Source organism: Anser cygnoides, chromosome 1 (genome assembly GCF_040182565.1).
Source record: "Anser cygnoides isolate HZ-2024a breed goose chromosome 1, Taihu_goose_T2T_genome, whole genome shotgun sequence".
In the NCBI taxonomy this organism is placed as follows: domain Eukaryota; kingdom Metazoa; phylum Chordata; class Aves; order Anseriformes; family Anatidae; genus Anser; species Anser cygnoides.
Window position 1 is genome coordinate 121,302,840 of NC_089873.1, and position 16,295 is coordinate 121,319,134.

At 38.9% G+C, this 16,295-nt stretch overlaps 2 protein-coding genes across 2 annotated transcripts in view; one reads left to right on the forward strand and one right to left on the reverse strand.

Moving 5' to 3' along the window:
* Positions 1 to 4,129, reverse strand: part of OTC (ornithine transcarbamylase) — a 33,870-nt gene extending 29,741 nt beyond the window's left edge. Inside the window, exons 1-3 of the mRNA XM_013190906.3 lie at positions 2,435 to 4,129; positions 1,911 to 1,972; positions 1,571 to 1,676 (exon numbers count right to left, since the gene is read on the reverse strand). Coding sequence (XP_013046360.3) covers positions 1,571 to 1,676; positions 1,911 to 1,926 — 122 coding nt within the window. The 5' untranslated portion in view covers positions 1,927 to 1,972; positions 2,435 to 4,129. The remainder of the gene's footprint in view (positions 1 to 1,570; positions 1,677 to 1,910; positions 1,973 to 2,434) is intronic.
* A 133-nt stretch (positions 4,130 to 4,262) lies between these two features.
* Positions 4,263 to 16,295, forward strand: part of RPGR (retinitis pigmentosa GTPase regulator) — a 47,795-nt gene continuing 35,762 nt past the window's right edge. The window contains exons 1-4 of the mRNA XM_066980282.1: positions 4,263 to 4,479; positions 6,181 to 6,306; positions 12,880 to 12,972; positions 15,167 to 15,229. Of these exons, the coding sequence (XP_066836383.1) occupies positions 4,404 to 4,479; positions 6,181 to 6,306; positions 12,880 to 12,972; positions 15,167 to 15,229 (358 nt within the window). The 5' untranslated portion in view covers positions 4,263 to 4,403. The remainder of the gene's footprint in view (positions 4,480 to 6,180; positions 6,307 to 12,879; positions 12,973 to 15,166; positions 15,230 to 16,295) is intronic.

A 16,295-nucleotide genomic window follows, 5' to 3' on the forward strand; every position in this document is an offset into this window, starting at 1 on the left:
CTAGTAGACAGTGAAACACTAAAATTGTTTATCCAAAAAGTATTTGGAATTACCATCCTTGGAGATTTTCAAGACTTGGCTAAGCAAAGATATAGCTGACCTGATCTGCTATTGTCATACTACAAGAAAGTTGGACTACAGATCGTTTCCTGATCAATGTGTTCCCATCATGATTCTGCTTTATTGCTATGACCTTCAGAAATGTGTTCTCTTCCCTTGTCCCCAACCTCAGAAACAAAGGCAGAAGTGGTCAATGAATTGCAGTTAAGGGGCATGAGACAACAAACCAGAGTTAAAATATAACAGGCAGAAATGCAAGGTCAAGCAGTTGCATATTTCCTTCTGAGCAGGGATAGAAATGACTTTGGATTACTAGCATATCAATTGATATATATTACGTTATCTTGTGATATCAGCCATGGTGTGCTTAACTTGTAATGTTCATAAGACAGTGGTGATTGATAGTTTATGCCAATGTTATGATATAGTGTAAAAAAAATAATATGACAACATTATACAGGGAGCTTAATAAATTGGATGATTTTTGAAAACCAGGTTTACTGGGTTTACTGCAGTTGTTTTCCACACCTGCTTTTCTATCGTCGCTGCTAAACAGAGAAAGTTCCCACTGATTACCAGCAGTGAAAATCCATAAATCCATTGAAAAAATTATCACCCAGGCTTCAGGACCACTCTAAAACTGTCACAAATAAACCAAAGAACTCAGAAAACGTTTGTGTTTCATTTGATGTAATGTAGAAATTATACATAAAAATGCCATTGCGTACTAGGATTTCTGTTTATATGAAATTCCTGTATATTGCTTTCTAACACTAATCATTTGTTATAAATGCTGCTAATATTATTCATATTGACACCAACACAAAAATAGATAGATGTGGCATTAAGTTTCAGGCCTTTAATTTTAACTTGATTCTTGAGATGTGACAAGCATTGGAAACAGCTTACTGAAACAGTGTCATAGAGGTACTTTTCTGAAGCCATAGGGGAGGGGCAAGTTGATGTGGTTGAAGAAAGAATCCAAGTGAGGTTACGCAGATGGGTCACCTTGGTTAATTTTGAATCCCATATCACATAATGCTTTTCCTACGTGCCTTAAGTGTACACAGAAATAATAATAACAAAAAAAACCCACACCACCTCTGAAGCTGATTCACCTTGCAGCTTCAACGAGATAATCCACACTCCCCCTTCCCCTCCCAGTACTGATCATGATAATTGTCTAAGTACATAAGGATTTCCCATGCTTTACTTAGATATTTATCAATTACTGTACCTGCAGAGCACACTGAACTCAAGAAGAAACATTTTTTCTTGGTTTTGAAGCTAAATCCCATGGAAAGAATTAACAAGATTTCACAAATATAAAAAGGAAAAATCCTCCAGTCTCATAAAGACTCAAAGCTTGCTGCCTCAGAAGGCAAAAGGGCACTAAAAATGCTAGCAGAAGCTTATATCTCTCACTCCTCCACAGAATTCAATTGCTTTTGTCTCCAGTTTTCTGATTAAATGTCACTGAATGCCAGACAAAAGAAAAGGATTAACTTACCAAAAATGTCGCAGCAGATGCTTGTTGTTCCACGTTAATTTTTTAATATGGAAAAAGCTCCTCAAATTAAAAAGCATCTTCCTTTCACAGTAGATTTCTCTCAGTCCTAAAAACAAAGTTAACAGAAATGAAGTTGTGTGAAGCAGCCACTGTGCAAATGAGGATACTATGAAGAACAGACAATCTTATCTTTGATTTTTCCAGTCTGGGCCAGGCCTGGTCAGGGCTCATATTGAATCTTTTCCTTGGTTAGATAAAATTCTACAGATAAAGACTTCTCACAGGGTCCATTGCACAACTCACAGTTTGTGCTCTTCTGTCTGGGACCATCATATTATACCTTGTGTCAATAGCATATCGTAGCAATTTCATGTTTGTCAAATATCTGTGCAGGAACACGTCCTAACAGACGAAAAAAAAAAAAAAAAAAAAAGAAAGCAAAAGAAGAATTGTTATGGCACAGCAAGAACAGGGCTGCTTGGGGCTGGGGGCCAGGCCTATAGGGCTCCCTATGGGATTGGGCAGGGCAGGGCCTGGCAGCCAAGGCCCATCCCGCTGCCCCACCAGGAACAAGGTAGCTGGTGGCAACGGGACAGCCCCATCCCTGGCACCAGGCACCTCTGGAGTGGCCAAGTCCATAGGGCTACTTGCACATGAGGTGAGCCTGCCGCATCCTGCTGAGAGGTGGCTGGTGGTGGCTGCTCATCGTGGCGCAAGTGCTGATCTCCTCTCCAGAAGGGACAAAGTGAGATCTGCATACCCAAGGGGTGGCAGGTCTGTGCCTCAGGTTAGGAGGGCATGAGCAGGCTGATAAAGAACGATTACTGAAAGCCTCTCTCCTCTTTGAGCTGGCAGGAGACTGACCCTTGACACCTCCTTTCCTGAGAGGCAGCAGCAGTCAGCTTCTGAGTACACGGTCAGTAGAGGAGCAGGGTCCAAACTGCCTTTTTTGTTGTTTTGTTTTGTTACTAACAGTTCTTTCTTTTCAGAGAAAATCAGCACCAAGACTGGGAACCAGAAAACATACACATACATTTGTTAAATATCGAAGATTCACACTCAAGCTGTGATGCCTGATTACAACACATTTCTCATGGTACAATCACAGCTTACCACGTTTAGTCAGTCATGACCAATGTAATTAATATAAACTAGGAGCTCTCCTGAGTTTTCAAGGATTGCATGGGGTTTACCTTCACAAAGATGTTGCCTTTCAGACATTAAAATTAACGTATTCCCTCAACAAAGTACAACAATACAGCAAAGTTATATTAATAATATCATGGAGTGAAAGGAACAGATTTCTTCATTGCTCCTCAAATGTGAAAATAAAAGCAATATTCATGAGCTGAATGTGTTACCACTTACTAACTAGCACCACTAAAAAGGCATCTGAGGGACTTTGCCATAAAAGCCTTCAGTGCTGAATAATTTGAGGCATATTGTTAGCTATTAGGGTGTTAGGGTGTGCAGGAGGAACATCACTGCTTTAAACTCTGTCTTTGGTTTAAGACCATTTTAGCTGATGATTTTAAGCATTAAGAACTGAGAAAGGAAAAAAAGAGAAAGCAACACATTCAATCCAATTACAGCAATTGAAATTCCAGTGGTATTCACAAGGTGCAGTCTTGAAAAACTCACAGAAGACATATAGCTTAATAGACCAGTCAGGTTCATATTCATATTGGATGCCAATATCAATATAACTCCTTTATCCTAAGCTACTTTTCTCTCTATCAATACAGATTTACACTACGTTATTATCTACACCAGTATGTCTCAACCCATATGGTCTTATTGTTGCATTTTAAATGCCAGGGCCTGGAACACAGAATTCCCAAACCAATGCCCTTGCTGTCTGCTTCAGATTACAACTGCAGTCCTTTGTGCCATGTGGTGGGCACTACAGCCAAGAAATGTCTCATTTGTGCCCTGGAGAGGGGCTGGGTAGGTGCTTGACAGAAAGGACACTGCAGTTGCTCCCTACAAAACAGGAATACTACAGTAAAGGAATGGGCAGACCTTTTCCCACAAACCTCAGAGACAGACAGTGCAAAGGGAGAAGAGTCTGCAGCACCGCTGTTATTATCTAAGTATCACTGGCTGAATGGAAGATTGACTGCTTGCGTACCCAGTCAGAAAACTTCAGAGGGACAGCTCGGTGAAGCCACACAAGCCACCAAACAGAAAAGAGTTCTTTCTTAGGACAGCAGCATCCTAGTGGTGGCAAAATAAAGATTCTGAATTATATTCTGTTTATGTGGCCGAGAGATGGCAGCTCAGGAGACTCAGCGAAAGCAGTGAGCTTATTAGGGGACAGGTTTGGCTGAGCTGGGAGCTCAAGGCAGAGCCCCCACACAGACAGATGTCTGCTTCAGGAGCCAGTGGCAGGGACAGGCCACAGGAGGAAGACCGAAATGTCCCTGAAGGGAGGGTGCAAAGAGGACAGAGCCAGGCTCTTCAGTGGTGCCCAGTACCAGGACAAGAGGCAGTGGGCACAAAGTGGAGCCCAGGAGGCTCCCTCTGAGCACCGGGCAGCCCTTCTGTGCCGTGCGATGAGGAGCCCTGGCACAGGCTGCCCCGAGAGCTGTGGGGGCTCCTCCTTGGGGGTCTCCAAAAGCCGCCTGGGCAGGGCCCTGGGCAGCCTGCTCTGGGTGGCCCTGCTCGGGGGGAGCGGCGGGACCGGCGCCACCGCCCCACCGCCAGCCGTCAGGGGGCGCCCCCCGTCCTCCATCCCGGCGGCAGCCCCGGGGCGGGCGGTGCGGGGGGCGCGGGGCGGCGCCGCTCTCTATGTCCGTTGCCCGTGGCAGGCCCGCTGTTTACTTCCGTCCGCATGGGGCGCGGGGCCGAGCGTCGCCTGCCCGCCGCCATGGCCGAGCCCGCCGGGGAGCCCGAGCTGACGGTGCCCGGTGAGTGCCGCCGGGCGGTGGGGGGCGGGGGGGGGGGGCGGACACACGGACACGCAGCCGCTTCCCTTCGGCCCGCTGCCGGCTGGGGGGAGCCTCGGCCTCCTGCTGCTCCGGCCCCGAAGTATATCTATTCATATATATTCCTATTAACGTTGCCAAAAGGAAAATGAGCTGGGGAGCTCTGCTTTGGCGTTAGTGCCCAACAGATCGCAGTATGCATGCCTCGATATACAGCTCGGCTGGCTGGCTGGGGATTAAAACCCGAAACAAAAATCACGTTTTCAGATACCTGCTGTTGGCATGTCTGTGAGTGTAGGCTTATCTGGGTAAAAAAAGGCACAAAACAAAACGTTAAAGCCTTGAGTTTGTCTGCAGAAAGGTGTGTTTTCAATAAAAGGCAGCTGAAGGGGCAGTAAATACACTTCTGTAAATGGTTAATGAATGTGGTGCATAAAATTACATCTCACCAGTAATATCGGAAACTTTTATGTTAACCATTTCAAAAGGAGTGTCAGATTTACAGTTCAAGAGAGAGCTTCGGGTTTTGGAGCTGGGGTGCAGACCATTGATGCCAACGAAACATTTCAGTGTATATATTTTCAGCAAAAGCAATGGTATTATTAAATTATATATACTTCTACGGAAGCAGCCTAGTGTTCCTCTGTGTGTTACCATAGCCTATCAGTTAAAAAAAAAAAAAAGTCTGCAAAGAATAGTTGTGTGTGTCCTCCCCCCCCCCCCCCCCCCAGGTGTTTAAAGCGCAAGGTTTGACATCTTTAAATAGGAGGCCTAATTTTGCTTTACCGCGCTGCATGGCATTTTGGCAAATTATTTAACTTGTAAGTTCATTTATTCCCCATAGGATGAATGTTTTCTGTGTCGAGCCAAACGCTTGACAAAATGCTTGACCAAAGGGTGAATGAATAGTTAATGTTGTGTGTTTTAAAACAATGGTGCTGGCACTTTTAAAAATGGAAAGAATTGAGCAAACTGATTACAAGGGAGGAAGGAGCTGTTTGGGTTTCGTTGTGGGGTGGGTGTTTTTGGGCTTTTTTATATCGTAGTCTTATGAACAAGGACAGTTGTGGCAACCCGTGTTTTGAAGGCTGAGGGTTTTGATTTTAGGGGGCCATTTTTAGAGCACATGTATCTTTTCAGATGGGTGAGGAGGAGTGGTCAGTTTGGAGCCTGTCACCTCTTTACAGTGTGTCTCTCTCTCTCTCTCTAATCCAATTTGGAAAACCTGTTTGAATTCAAGTATAAACGTAAGTGAGAATTCTTTGTCTCGACCTGCTTTCAGGATGAGCTTTTGATTGTACTTTTTGGGGGCAGTTTGTCAGAGTTCTTTTTTCTTTATGCATCTAGTAATTTTTCTTAGGGGGTAGTGATAAAGTACATTGTACTTTCAAATAAGTTTGTGTGTCTTCAGAATACAGTGTATCATCAGCAGTATCTGTTCTTCTAGGAAATTCATGGAAGCTAGGAAGTATCAGAAGGACTAAAATCTGAGCCTGAAAATCAGATAGTCTTGATGAAACAGAATGGAAAAAAATACTTCAGCCACTATTTTATTTTTTTATTTTTTAAGGAAAAAGATAGGTAACTAAAATGTGCAATTGGGTTAATAGGAAATGACTATTTTAAAATGTCTGAGGAAAAATTTATATCCACTAAAATTGACATTTTTTTTTAATGTTTTAGAATCAGGTGCTGTTTTCACGTTTGGAAAAAGCAGCTTTGCAGAAAATGTTCCTAGCAAATTCTGGTTCAAAAATGACAAGCCTGTACATATATCATGTGGAGATGAACATACTGCTGTTGTTACAGGTCAGTATTGGAAGTGGTGTGTATGATAAAAGGTTATACATTTGGACAGCTTGGATTCTTATTTAAATTCTGAGGTAATACTTGAAATGTGGAGAGGAGAGGGAACTGTTCACACTGGGGCTGTTGGATGCCTTTGAAGTTAACAGGAGTCAATGAAGGTTTTCACAAGACGTGCCCAGGAACTGTCATGAGTGAATCTGTAATAACTGAATGTATCATGTTGGATTTAAAATAAGTATGAACTTGTTCAGCTTAAATGTTTCTTGTAAATCTGATGGTGTCCAGTAGACAGTCTTCAGTATATAGGTTTGTATTGTGGAAGTAAACAGTATCTGTTGAACTCAGTCAACAAGTTCACTGGGAATCTGCCTGAAATGATAGATAAAATTGTATCTCTGAAAGGAAGTTCTGCCTTATCAGTTAACTGTCAACTGAAAACAACCCTTGAAAGAACAACTCAAAGAACTTTAGAAAATCCTACTAAAATCAGAAATAAATAGCAAAAGCATTCAGAGAAGCTCAGAAGCAATACGCTGAACCGTCATTATTGATGTTCCTTTTAATTTCTTTGAAATGCTGGAAGCAATACTCATCGGAGAGTTCATTCAGTTTCTTATGTGAAAGAGACTGCTCTTTTGTGATGAAAACGTGTGTTAATTATGTTGACAACCACCTTTAGATAGATTATCAGACTTTTTTATCATGAAATTCCTCCTATGCATATTTTCAGGATGTTTTTTATCAAAGTACATTTATTCCTCATCAGGACCCAGTGTTGTATCTTTGTCATTGCTCATTAAATAATTTCTCAAGTTTTTTTTTTCCCTGCTATATCCCCAAGCAAAGTTGAAAATGCTGGATTTTTTAGAATGAAAAGTTCCAAGCATGATAAAAGAAGATTATAGATTTCATGGACTGCAGAACAATTTGAAGTAAAATTATACAATGAATTTTTCAAGCCTAACTTCATAGAAGATGAATTATGCATGAATAGATTATGTTTTGAACAAAACTTCACACTTTTTTTTTGATTGAACCCATTCTATTAAATTGCCTGTTGCATAAAATTAATCAGAACATAACCTAGGGCACTGTGAAATTTTCCTCTTGACTTTTTTTTAGTGTATCCCTTCATATGCCCACACCCAGTTTGAAATAACACTAGTATTATTCTCAGTTTCAGAGTGGTCAATTTAAATTGCCTCCTTTAACTCCCTCAGCATGTGCTTGTGCCTGCACTGTTACACTAATCAGCAGCAATCCACTAATTCCCATGTCCCTGTGATAGAGGCCACTTGAATAAAGCTTTTGAACAAGTCAACTTGCATAGGGTTGCACGTAGCGCCATTTCTGTACATCTCTTTCCCCACCTCCCTGATATTTTAACATATACTGCATATTTTAAAAATGGTCTCCCTAGCTGGCCTTTGCTGTGGTAGTGTGCAGATAAGTCATGTGGGGTAATTCTAGATAAGATCATCCTTTTCTCAAAGCTTTTGTAGAGAGGGAACTGTAGAAACATGAATTAAAAAAAATAAATCTTTGATATCAAAAGTTTTTTTGGGACATGATAAAGTAGAAGCAAAAGTGAGGGAAAAATAGTGACCAACACTGAACAAAGGGATTGAAACTGCAGGAGTCATACAAATGGTAAAAAAGGAAAAAAGAAAATCTTTGTCCCTCATTTTTTCTTCACACCTGTGCATGCACATGTGCACCACACATTTCTGCCATTAGATGGAGTTGGATGATACAGTGGAATTAAAGCCCTTGGTGAATGACATTGAACTGCAATAACACCTGGAATAAAAGAGCCACAGAAGTGCATGGTGGTAATGAATTTACTGAGAAGGATGCGGACCATGTAGAAAAGCGGGAGTTCCTTGAAATCCATCTGAACCTGACCTGGAAGAAAGAAAAGACAAACATTGCTGAGGAAGGGAAGGTATCTCAAGCAGGTGTGTACTGCATGCTTCATATTACTTTCAGTCTTTACTGGTCACAGCGTTTCACACTCCTTTATTTTCCGCCCCCTGGAAGAGTAGGGGGAACTATGTATTTAGGGGACAGTGGGAATATGAGGTAGATTCAAATCTGATAGAAATGCATCAGATTTATATTAAAATGTGTCAACAATCAAAACTGTCACGCAAACTGACTCAAAACATGCCTTACAGCTGGTTTTGGGCAGGAAAGACAGCGACATCTAGCACTGAATGTTGACTAAATGCAAATGAAGAAAATGTACAGGAAGTAATATTCAGCATTCAAAGTATTCAGAACATTTCAAATACTTCTTTCATCTAATCCAACATCAGTATTCCCATATGACTTCTGGGGAGAAAAGTGTAAAGTGAATATAAAAAAAACTATTCTTTGCTTTTTAGGTTAGGATTTTGAGTCCAAAATAAATTGCATTTACATACCATGGCTGTATGTTGGAATCTAAAGAATCAGTGACAGTTTCTTGCTGACCTTGAGTTGGCTTGTTGAACTAGTCAGGGAAACACTTCTTCCTCTACTTTTGGAATTTGGGATTGAATTTTTGTATTTCCTTCCTCATTTTCTTTCTGCCTTAAGCACAATCTTGACTAAAATGTTCAGTTTTTTTAAGCAGTTGTCTGAACAGTTTTCTTCCAGCATCCCTTGTAATATGTTTAACAAAATTTCTTGCCCCATTCCTCTATTTTGTGGCCCAAGAACAGTTCACTGACAGTTCACTCCCTGCATCTTTTGTAACTGTAGGCTTTGTGAAGGAATATATTCATCCTCTTGGGAGCTAGTATGAATTAAGTGACATTAACCATATTTTAAGGATCTCTTTCCAGTACCTTTCTATTAATAATTTTATTTTCTACAAGCCTCTTAAAGTTAACAGCTGTCTTATTGTTTATTGGCCTTAATTAGGGTATCCTAGGCAGATCGCCCACATTTGATCGAAGAGACCGATCCAGTTCACAAGGGGGAAATGGTGATGGCAGAAAATGTATCTTCTGGACTCAGAGCTCTGGAGAGAATTGAAACCCCTGGTGCAAGAGGGTAAAAGGAAAGAAAGAAGTATGAAAAGGAAAAACAGGAGTTCAAGGAGGTTCACGCAGAAGCACAACAAGATAGTATGCATATAATTTCAAGTTATGTAAGGCATTAAATATTCAACAGTTTACACAAAAGAGACATTGGAATCCCTCCAGGTCTTGGGACTTAAAACTCCATCTATTCTTTCTGCCTGCTGGCAGGCCATCAGAACATGACTCCTGCGTCTTTTGCACTCAGCTGTAAGGGGAAAACGAGGAGGATTACTACATGTTTGTGTTAGTTTTTTGATATGTGTAGGAGCAAGCAACATACTTTCCTGTTTGTGTTTGTATGATGCTAAATATCCTAAGCATGACTGTTCTTACTGCTCAATAAAACTTTTGAGAATATTGTGACTTGCCTAAGAAAATTAATGTCATTCCCATTTTCATGAGATGTATTTGAATTGTATACGAATTTCAAACGATGTGTTAAGAGTTTATTAACAAAATAGCACAAATAAATACAAAAAAAAATCGTGACGCCTGGCATATGATACTCTGTCCAAAATACTCAATATAGCTTCTTAACAGAATGTCCTAATGTTCAAAGTCTGTATGTACTCTCCCCATTTTATCTCTATCCCACACTAATACCATGTAGGAAGCAAGGGGTAAAATGCCTAAAACATAGGTGAATAGGGATGGATGGGTGGCTGTTAATATTATGAAGCATGTAGAGTATTTCAGCTTGTACTCCCCAGCTGCTGAGTAATGCCTATAGCCAGGCTTCATGAACCAGGGTTGCACATGACAAACGGGGTTCTAAGGAATCACAATGATAGTAGCAGCCACCATATGGGAAATATCCTGGTCAGTACCCTCTTCCTGAAGTCTCTTACAAAATCTGCTGTTTCAAAAGATGTAAGCATCTTGTTGCTTTTGTTAATAGCTCGGAGTTGGTGTAACGTTGGTGATGTGCCAATGCATAAATACTTTGGAGAAATAGCCTAGTCTTGCATCAGGAGGAGGGTGAAGACTGGTGTTTGGTGTATGTTTTCATCACCAAAACAGTCCAGGTAGTCCCTTTCTTAATACCCTGTTGTATCCCTTCTTTTGCCCAGAATTGTAATCTTACTGTGCTGGACCAGTCTTCTGCCTGCTGTTCCCTGTGGCAGATGGCCATGGGCTGTGTGTATCTGCTCTAACATGAATGCAAAACGGCATGAGCAATTGGAGTTTTCAAGGTTTTGAAATGATCCTTGCCTATTTGCCTGCTGTGAAAGTAGTTCTCACTTCAGTGGATCTGTGGTGATGACTAGAGATTACTCGGTACACAGTTACGAAAATAGGGCATTTTGCATGCAAAGTTCTGAAGTGTCTCCTGGCCAGTTCTGATGCCATGTTATGCCTGTTCTAAAACCTGGTCTGGTATAGGGACCCAGAAATGTTGCTTCATTACAGGCATTTGATATGGCTTCTCTGTAGTGCCTTAGTTTTTATTCACTGTCTGAATTACATACGTCTCGGTTTTCTTATTTTCTATTACACTAAGTCTTGGAAGCCTGAAATTATAAAAGGCTGTCACTCAGCTGGTAAAGAATATATGTATAAAAAAATCTCATCTGTTAAGCTTCTTGATTTATAACGCAATGTCTGAGAACTTAAAGATTGATATAAGAAAGCAGATTATAGGATTAAAAGCATGACCTGCTGGAATTCTGAATAGATAAAAAAGGATGTGATTAAACTCAATTATGGCTACTTGGCATCGTGTTCCCACAAGTACTACCATCGTCACAGGCATTTAAAAAGTATAAAGTAGGGATACAAAGTAGGATGCTATTTGCTAATAAAATTTTCTCTGTCACGGTGTGTTTTGCCTTCAGTGACACACCTCTGCATGTGTTTTGGCATGGTTGCATTACCGAAATTGGGATGGTGATACAAATGCTATTAGTAAAATTTGGTAAGCGTTGCCTTTACCTCAGAATTTTTTCCCTTTCAACTTATTGGAAAGACGTAATATTGACACACAGCCCAATATTCCATAAATTGTCAAATCTGACAATTGGATTGAGACTCCGGTTACTAGTTATGTTTCATTTTGAATATATTTTTTTTTAATTGGATTTTTGTAACAGTATTCTTGTATTTTAAAAATCGCCAAATCATATATCAAAGTCTCTGTAAATCACATTCAGAACCTTCACAAGGAACCTGTGCTACTGAAGTACAAACAGCCATAATATTTTGGCATTGCTATGTGGAAATGTGTTGTGCTCATGCGATAATTGATGGCTAGGGTAACCAGGATTTTATTTACATGACAGCTCTGTGATGGAATCTAACTTACAAAGACCTGCAGAGCTGGAGCAAAAGTAAACGATCTTGTTTTAACAGTTGTAAAAGGGATTTTTGTTTTTTGTGTTTGTGGTGTTGGGTTGTTTTTGACAACTCAGATTCTGTTGTTTGCAAAGACTTATGTTGAAGGAGGGGTTTTATCTTTGGATGTGAACTTCAGAGCTTTACACGAGGTAATAGTTTAAAAAATTAAATGGAATGGGATTCATTCATTTTAAGGTATTGCCAGTAGTGAGATTTGGCAGTCTGATCTGCATGGCTGATGAAAAAAATTTTATCTGTTCATTTACCATCCTCTTAAAATAATGGACTGTTCTGAATTGCAACAGTTCACTGTTGGTAATGGTCAAATCTGCAAATTCAATGATATGTCATAACAGTTTTGGAAATAAAATTTTAGCATTATACCTGTTGAAGATTTCTAATCTGATGTTTTCATTTAGGCAAACAAAACTCCCTGACTTCATGGTGTTTTTATACATTTCTTCTTTATATGCAGAGTACTTTGTTAATCCATGATGGAAGATGCAGAGAAGCAAAAAGGCTCTTGTAGTAGGCCTAATACGTCCAAAGGAAAACCCATACAACTTGTGCACCTATTTGAAAATGTATCGTAAACTATGTTCTGTAGAAGCGCAAATTTGTAAATCATTTTAAGAGAAGAAATTTAGCAGTAAAAAAACCAAACAACCACCATTCCTCCCCAATAGAATATTGAATATTAGAATTGAATGAATATTAGAATTTTGTGTTTGTGTTAGTTATATAGCTGCATTATTCATCCCTGTCTCTGACGTAAAAAGTGTGCGTGCTCAGATAAATGTATTGTTGTTTTACAAGTAGCCCTATAGTGACTGTGCTTCCTGTGCTTCCAGGGTCTGTCCAAGAGTACACTTTTTTTTATTTTATGATGAGTGCTTTATCTGTGCTGTAGTTAAAGGAGAGGATGTCTGTTCTGCTTTTTTGTCCCTTCTTCTGGCAGGGGTTTTCTTACACATACACAATGCAATTACTACTCTTACGTTGAAAAATCACAAGGATAGTAATTATTGCTTACACTTAGGTATGGAAGTGCCTAATTTTGAATCTTCCGATATAAAGGATAAAATAAATAGCATAGTGTGTGAATGACCATCTCATCTTGTGTGAGATATTCAAACGCTCATACGAATTCTAACTGTGCCTTTTCTTTCAGGGAATGGTAAACTTTATGTGTTTGGCAGTAACAACTGGGGCCAATTAGGACTAGGATCAAAGAATACTGTCAGCAAACCAACATGTGTTAAAGGTTTGTTTAATTTTTCTTTTGTCCTTTTGAAAGGTTACCCTTGTGAAAATGTGCTTTATAAGATGCAGTTCCAGAGTAACAGACTGATTTCTTTACTCATCATGTGTAGCATATTACTGCATAAGCTCATAAAGATAGTTTAAAAGGAAACCTGGCTACTTTTCCTTCAGTTCAGATTCTGGGTCCTTTTGTGTCTGAAAATAACTTCAGATACATAGAATCCAATCTTTTTTCATCTTTTTAGCAAGTGTAAGATGTGCCTGAGGAGGCATAAATGGAAATATATTTGTACGAAGTGTAGAAAAACAATAAAATGAACGTCCATATTCCTTCATATGCTGTAAAATATGTTTTCTTTGCATTCTTTTATCTTCTGAATCTTTCCTAGCCAGTTCTGTCTTGTCAAGCAAAACTAATACTTTCTTCCCTATCCCCTTACTTATGTCAAATCAGATCTATCCCATTAACACATTCCTTTTCACATTTAAATGTTTATCCTCATCCTTTCTGTGAGCAGATCAATCTGTTAGTTTATTGCTTGAAAACAAATTACTGTGTTTGTTCAAGCTGTTTTCTTCCTAATTTAGTTTATTCCACTATTCTTTATCTGCTCCTCTCTCTATTTCACTTCAGAGGGAGAATGCAGCCACTCTCGGGTTCACATCTTCTGTCAGCCATGTGAGAGATTGATTCTTACCTTGGCTTGAATGGATAGGGTATCAAGTTCTGTTTTATTGTCAGATTGCAATGGAGATATAAAACAAACAAACAAACAAAAAACAGAGAGATGACAGCAATTCAAAAGAGACCTGGTTTCCACTGAAGAAAGTCACAAGGGGGTATCTTTCCTCTCTTGGCAGTAGGCAGCAGGAGAAAGACCTGGAGCTTTTCTCGCTAGCTTTCAGACATCGGTTGGCTCTGGGAGTGGGGTTGCAAAAACACGTTTCAGTTTCTGCTCAGGGCCAAGTAGTTGTGGCTGCTCATTTTCTGACAAAATAGTTCTGGAGTTTAACTGGAGACTAATGTAATTGGTTATGAAAAACTGCCAGCAATGTTGTCAATATTGCATGGCTCATTGGATGTGATTGATTAGCGTAAGTGGGAGGTTAGGGAGCACGGGCTTCTGCTGAGCTTATCAGGCTGATGTAGGAGGCAGTGGTGGGATATAAAGCAGCAAATTAAATTTTAGGAAGAAACTAATATTGGAAATACTATGGTTCTAAACTGGTAGTAACAGTAGATGACAGGTAGGATAAGTAGGGTTCTGAGTTTGCACAATTTTTGTTTGTGTCTATATGATACACCAGAGAGAGATCAGGCTTAAGTAGGTAGATTTGTTCAGTATGAAGGACTTTAATTCAATTTAAATTTGAATGTTACAATGCTGATGAAGGTTGATTTGGAAGGACTGAAAAGGTTTTTGTGAAAGGGATGATGGTTGTTGCCTTTCTCATGGACCAGTGCAGTGGAAAAAAATACATTATGTAAAAATAATGTTGTTTTAAGAGCATCATGAGTATTGTATAAGGTAAATTGGTGTGACCTGACTGCATAGAAGATATGCATGGGTGGGTGGTAATTGAGCTGATTTTAAGTCAGGATGGTATATGCAAAATCTGTTATTTTAGGCAGTAGTCCAGGTAAGACTGCCCTTACCAGTTGTGAGTTTAGTGATTAATAAAAGGTCAGTACAGAGCAAAAGTCTAGCAAGAAAGTAGCTGTGCATTACGAGGGAAGGTATGTTTGACAGGACAAAAAAAAAAAAAGGTATGATTTTAAAGATTTAAAATAGTGGAAGAAGTGAAGGAGTGAATTAAGAACAGTATTATTAATGAAAACTGAAGAAAGCTCTAAGCATGCATTTTGTACTGCAAGTTGATGTATTCTTTGAGGCGTATCCTGTAAATGGTAAGTTCTGTGGAATGTGGCATTTGGATAAAGTAGTCATCATCAAGTTATCCTGAGTAGAGCAGCTATAAGTTTTTAAGATACGTTTGCTTTCTTCTCTTAGGAGAATCCTGATTTAATGCATCATGTGCTAAGATCAAATGGCCAACTAACCTTGTAATCATTCTCTAGGTAAAAATAAGAAAAAAAACATAGCCTTCTCTAGAGCATAGAACATTTTGTTGTTAAACCAACTATCAGACTGTTTGTAACTTTTTCTCTCCTCTTCTTTGCCTTTACTTCATAGCTTTAAAGCCAGAAAAAACTAAACTTGCTGTTTGTGGAAGAAACCACACTTTAGTTTACACAGGTATGTAACATACTATGTACATATTGAAGTTAGATTTTTTCTTTCGTTTTAATGCCAAATTACATTGGTAACCCCATGAGTGTTCAGGAAAGAAAAAAAAAAAGCTAAGTGAGCTGTTAAAACTTGTTTCTTGATATCCAATTCTTTGAATACTTGAATTATTCTGTGCAATGAATTTAAAAATAATGTTGTATAGGAGTTTACTAATAGTATAGAGATGAAAAAATTTGTCGCCTGCATTTGAGGTGTGGCTAACAATTACCGATATTAAATTTAAGTCCTTTATAGGTATGTTTTTATATATCTGTGCTCAAATTTACCTTTAACAAGGGTACGTATCTTTACTAGTGTGAAGTTTTGTATTTCAGTAAAGATAGTAGAACATTACGTTTTGAGGCCTTCAAAGTTTGTTGCATTTTAGTTAGACAAGGTAGTCTGCAATTTCACTGACAAGTTACTTTACTAAGATATAAATAAATAAACTTTAAATTTAAATTGAAAACAAATACATTTTTAGGGAGAGAGTATACAGGGAATTGATGCAAATTATTGTTACGGTTCTAAAAGTTGTGTAATGGAATAGCCATCTTTGTGGTAGCAATGCTGTAGCTTGCAGTAATGTGATAAAGAGATTTGCTTGTTTACTAGGGAGTTTACATACGTGGAAACCGTGAGCATTGTAAATAGGCCTATTAGAATAAAACAGAAGATTTTAATATCAGTTGAGTATGCAAGACTGCACAGCGTAAATATTAGTCACTTTTAGTGTACACTCTGGCTAAATAATTTGTGACCTTTTATATAGCATGGACCATTTGTAAATTGTATGTTAGTTGCTTATCACATTTGTGTCTGGATTTGTGTTATTAATGGGCCTTGGCTTTTTCATCGTAGATAAGCACTTCAAAAACGAAACATACTAAAATTAAAAATATAAATTTTGAAGTTCTTTTAAGTTAAAGATATCAATCATCAGCTTTAACTTCAATTTTAAGATTCTGAAACAAAATAAAAGCTAGTTAATGAAAGTGATTTGAATATTAAAATGAGTAAAAGATTTCTAATA